A 5,426-nucleotide genomic window follows, 5' to 3' on the forward strand; every position below is an offset into this window, starting at 1 on the left:
ACTTCAGCCCGCCCACTCGCATGCTCGAGCCAGAGCAGCTCGCCGCCTCGCCTGGGCGAAGCGATCCCTACGGCTCCCCCAACGTCGGCCAGCCGTCGCGTGGGCCGGAGTCGAGGCGAAGCATGTCGTCTCCCGAGGCTTTCACGGATCCTCGGCCCATCTCCCAGATCTCTTCCGCCACTGTGCACGGCCAAGGACGGGGACTGGCCCTGGCCACGACCACATCCGCCGGCGGATCGCGACGTCGACCGCTGTCGAGGCTCGCAAGCGCCCACGAAACGGTTGAGGCGGAGGGCAGCCTTAGAGAGAGATCGATGAGCTCACCTGAAGCTCGCTCGGGTGCGGTGCGAATGCAGGCGCAACCCAGCATCGTCCAGCACCGTGACGAGCACGGCCCCAGACAGCTGGTTGGCCTGGTCAGGTCGGCCTCTGTCAGCGTCTGGACGCCGACGCTGGGCAAGCCTCCCAGCGGGATGCCGACCGGCCAGAGGGCGTCGTTCCTTGACGGCGGCGAGCAGGCGAATGCGGTCCGCCCTGCTCGCGGAGGAGGGTGGCTGGGCCATCGCCTGAGGCAGAGCTCTGCCAGCCGCCCGTCTGCAACCAGCAGCGGCCGGCCCCGGCTGGACTCGCTGCGGGCACGCCGGGATCCCTCGTCTCAGTTTGCCTCGCGCAGCGCCTCGCTGTCTGCGCAGCGAGCCCAGCAGCAGCGGTCCAAGGAGCGCTACCACTTTTCGCAGGTGTACGAGTCCCGGCCGCGCTTCCCTGAGGAGCCGTTCGCGTCGTCTCTGCAGGGCCTCGAGATCGATTCTCGCTGGGCGCGGCTTCACCACGCGCTCCTGCCGCTCTTAGTCTTCTACCACATCCCTCTGACCCTCTTCCTCGACTTCCACGCGCTCTTCGCGCTGGTCGAGGTGGCGGTCCATCCGGACAGCGGGCAGGCCGGCGCCACAACGGCCTGGTGGGTCGCCGTCGGCATCTACGCCGCATCCTTGGCGCTTTGGTTCGTCGGCGTCGTCATCATCTACGAGGCGCTCTGGCAATACGCGAGGCGCTGGTCGGTCGGTAAGTGGCAGGCCAGACAAGAGCGACCGACGGGATCTCGCCGCGCCTTAAACAAGCATTGCTTACTGATAAGCTGATCCGCACCTCCCTATCTCTCCTTGCACTCCCGCGACCTACCCGGCGCCCTTGAACAGGACGACCTCTGGCGCTGCCCGTCTATCTCTCTGCTCCCGCCCGAAACCTAACCTCGATCCGGTCCTTCAGCCTCTTCTCGCTGCTGCATAGCGCCAGGGTCATGGCGGCGAGGCGCGACTTTGCCATCGAGACCTTCTGGTTCTACTCTCAGAGTGCGTCCACAAGCTGCGGACCCAGGCCTTGCCCTGAATCTGGCGGTGATCGTTCAGCGAGCTGACATCCTTCTCGCCCGCCTCTGTGCCGTTCTGTCACCAGACTGGCCGACGGTCCTCACGCTGCTTCCGCGCGCCGCCCTCTGCGTGGTGCTGCTGGTCCTCTACCGCACATCGGGACCACCGCTGGCCACCGAGGGCACGCGTGAGGCGACCATCTTCAACGCCGCCACCGGCCGGCTGACGACCTACACCTTCGTCATCCTGCTGGTCAATGCGGCGTGGGCCGCATGGCGTCTGGCCGTGCTGGTCGCGTCCTGGATCGGCCTGCTGGTGATGCTTGGCTGGAGGTCGGTCTCTGAGCGCAACAAGGACGGCTACAGCTTCGGCTCCCTCGCTGGACCAGAGCACAGGCGAGAGGGTAGCCGGCGCCACCTTTTCCAGGCGTCGGACCTCGAAGACGAGCGGGCCCACCCCAGCGACGCCGCCGACGCGATCCACCAGCTGCCTCGATGGGCCTGGAAGCTGAGGGCCGAGGATCGCCTGCGGACGCTGCTGCTCGATGCGAGTTCCGATGCCGCCGGGGACCTGAGCGGCGACGGCGTTGGATATGGCGACGACCCGTACGCGACCCGGCCGAACAGCGAGATGGTCGAGACCGCCCGCTGGTCCCGTCTCTACCCAGCCGACGACCAGCCCACCTCGATGGCGCAGGTGATGCGCGAGGGCGGCGCAGACGCCGATCATCAGATGGCAGGGCACCGCGGGCAGACGGACCCACCGCCTGCTATGGCTCCAGGGGGCGGCTCAGGCCTTCCTGTGCCGGCCCCCGCCATCGCCTTTCCACAAGACAGCTTTGATGACCGCGACCCTCTCGATGACCGCCTCCCTGCCCGCGCGGCCGGCGGCGACGATGCCAGCGATCACTATTCGCCCGTCCCGACGCCGATCGGCCGGACCACGCGTTCAAGAGAGCAGCTGCGATCCGACAGCCTCGGCAGGGCTGCAGCGTGGACCACGTTGCCAGCGACGGCGAGCGCATCGATGCCTGCCGGGGCCGACCTGGATCTGCCAGATCGCCACTATGGCGAGGGCTCCAACGACGACTACGCGCTGTACCGGCCGACGCCGCCGACGTTTGAGCCGATCACGCTGGCCTCGTCCGAGGACGCCTCGCCCGACGAGCCTTCGCCCTCGGACTCGCCGATCCTCAGCGGGCGCAGGAGGATCGTGTCGATGCAGAGCTCGGACTTGCACAGCACCAACGCCGTCCTTTCGGACATGAGCTCCCCCGTGGCCACACGCAGGCGAGCATCGCGAGGCCAGAAGAGGCCGCGAAGCTCGCCCTCGGCCGAGGGTCACGATCCTGAGGCAGGGGCGACGTCCGGAGCCGAAGCCAGTCAGAGGCAGGGCTCGGCCGATGTCGATGACGCTGCGGGCTCTGAAGTCGGGCACGGCGCTGTTCAGGGAGCCCAGGGGCCTCGCGGTCAGGAGCACGGCGACGTCGTCGTCAACCTGGTCGAGGTGCCGCTGACGCCGGCCGCCTTCAGCCGGGATGCCGCGTCGATCATCCTGCGCCAGAGCCGGACCCGTTCGAAGGATGCCGTCGCCGATGGTGCGGAGTCGCAGGCGCCCGCCGAGAGTCGCAAGGGCAGCCAACGGGCTCCCCCTTCGCCGCGCATGGACGCCCTGCTCGGACAGGACGACAAGGCGACGAGCTCCCCGTCCGGCTCGCACGGCTTCCACAAGCTGGACGGGTCTCCCAACCTCGACAACGGCTCCTTCAGTGACGTCAAGCACGGCAACAACGGCGGCTCAGTGTCGTCGACAATGGGACTCGGCCTGATGGGCCAGGGATCCCTGCCGCGCAAATGGCCGGCACGGCGGTGGAGCCTGACCGGCTCGCGACCGCAGTCTGGCGAGGGCGCGCCGTCGGCCGAAGCCTCGAGCGGGGCCGGAGCGGGCGGTTCCAAGACGTCTCCGCTCCCCTCGTTCGCGGGGCTCTTACCGTTTGGCGGCTCGCGCAACAGCTCGCGCAAGAATGTGACGGCGCTTGACGGCGGCGCCTCGTCCGACGAGCTGCACGGCGTCGATCCGGAACAGTCGAGACGAGCTGGTCGAGACTCGTGGCTGAGCGGCAAGGACGGCAGTCACCCTGGGTCTCGACAGAGCGGCGGCGGCGGCGACGGGTGGTGGACGACGCTGTTCGGCAGCACGAGCTCGATTTCGCTCTCGAGGCGCACCGAGCTGGCGGCCGACGTCACCGTCGCCACGCCAGAAAAGGGATCGCCGAGCCGGAGGCAGGAGCAGATGGATCCCCAGCCGTCGCCTCCGTCCGCAGCGGCACCGAGCTGGCACTCTACTCCCAAAGCGAGTCGGCCGACGCTCGGCGCCGATCCCATGCCCGCTTTGGCTGGTCAACCTTTGCCGGCGACGCCGATGGCAAACGCAACGACCACGACGATGGCGGAGGCGGACGCCGATGCGCCTGCTGGTGCCGGTGCTGCGGCTCCTGCTCGAGCAGCCCTGATGGCGCGGACGGGCTCGTCGGACAACAGCCGTGGCTCGCAGGACTCGACCATGTCCGACGACTCCGAGGAAGGACGGCTGTGGGCCTCGTTCCCGGACCAGTCGCGGCGTCACCCGCCCGGGCTGATTGCGCTGAGCATCGAGCAGCAGATTGCCGAGGCGCGCGCAGCCGCTGCGGCCTATGCGTCGTCGTTGTCGCCGTCGTCGGCGGCCGAGGATACATCGACGTCGACGTCGACGCCGCGGCCCGTGTCGATTGCGTCGCCTGCCCTTGCCACTCCCCCGCCAGCGGGCAGCTCGTCGCCGCACATGGCCTCGCTGTCGAGCTCGCTGAGCGAGATGCCGCTGAGCCCGTCGCTGGGCGGCCTGCACGCGATCCGAGAGGAGAGCTGGTCGTCGTCGCTCGAGTCGGGCGCGGATACGTCGGCGTCGGACGCGGGCGACGAGTCGCGCCCCAGCCTGCCGCGGCGTCGTGGCGTCCTGCACGATGAGCCGCTCGAGCATCTGACCAATGGGCCGGAGAGATCAGAGGCCGAGGTTGCCACCCCGAGGCACTGAGATCTGCCCCTCATCCGGGCATCTCTCTCGACCACCACCACCACCACCACCACCACCACCACCACCACCAACCCCGTCTCCTCTTTAGACGCATTTGCGGCCCTTGCTACGGCCCTTGCTACGGCCCGATCTGCGGTGACGATGCAGCCACCCCGCCACCTGCTGCACGGTCGCCCACGGATCCTGATACCCTGCCAGCCGGATGCTGCTGTACCACCATCTGTACCACCATTACTGCAGAGACGTACCCCACACTCTTTCTGGACCAGCCTCCCCCTGCGCCTCGCTATCGCCTCTTTCTCCCTCGTAGACGTGGCTGGCCCTCCTCTCCCCTTGCCTGCTTTCTCCTGCGCTAAGATAGATGCATCGCACGCCCACACACGGAGTGGCGTTGTAGGACTAGTAAAGACCGAACCCATTGGTTGCCGTTCCGATCGCTTTGGCGCTGCCAGCTCCATGGCAGAATGGGCCCCGTACGTAGACGCCAGGCTGCTTCCGCGGCCGCGTCTTGGACAAAGTGCGCCCCGCCTGGCCTGACCTAGGCCAGCGGCGAGCGGCGAGGCGATCCAGGCCGGCCGGTGGAGTTGGGGCGAGGTGAGAGAAACGGTTTGTTCGGATACGCGAACGTTGCATGGCGGACGGGCGGGCGGTGGTTGTGGTGTGTTTGGTGTGCTCAGGCTCAGGCTCAGGCTCAGGCTAGGGCTCGGGCTCGGGCCAGGCTAGGCGGCGAGACGGGGGGCAAACGAACATCTCCCCCCCTCTCTCTCCCTGCCTGGTGGAGTGGGCCCAGGCTGGCCCCCCTCTGCGACCCCCGTTTTTTTTTTTCTTTTTTCAGCCGGCAACCGACCTAGCCTCTGTTTGCAGCTGGCGGGCGGCCGGGCGTGCGGGCGCGTGTGGGCACCTGCCTGGCCTGGCCTGGCCTGGCCTGGCCCAGTGGGCGAAACGGCAGGGCACCGGCGCGGCACGGCGCGGCGAGCGGGTCTGGCGGGT

The 5,426-nt window shown here is 68.4% G+C and overlaps 1 protein-coding gene across 1 annotated transcript; it reads left to right on the top strand.

The window, feature by feature from the left end:
- Window positions 1-473: 473 nt before the first annotated feature.
- On the top strand, window positions 474-4,436 carry PFL1_03505 (uncharacterized protein; the record flags this gene model as incomplete). Its single annotated transcript, XM_007881022.1, has 3 exons — window positions 474-1,062; window positions 1,197-1,349; window positions 1,453-4,436. The coding sequence occupies 3 exons, from the start codon at window positions 474-476 to the stop codon at window positions 4,434-4,436; spliced, it is 3,726 nt and encodes a 1,241-aa protein (XP_007879213.1).
- Between the last annotated feature and the right edge of the window lie 990 nt (window positions 4,437-5,426).

This window comes from Pseudozyma flocculosa (genome assembly GCF_000417875.1).
Source record: "Pseudozyma flocculosa PF-1 unplaced genomic scaffold scaffold00010, whole genome shotgun sequence".
Taxonomy (NCBI): Eukaryota; Fungi; Basidiomycota; class Ustilaginomycetes; order Ustilaginales; family Ustilaginaceae; genus Pseudozyma; species Pseudozyma flocculosa.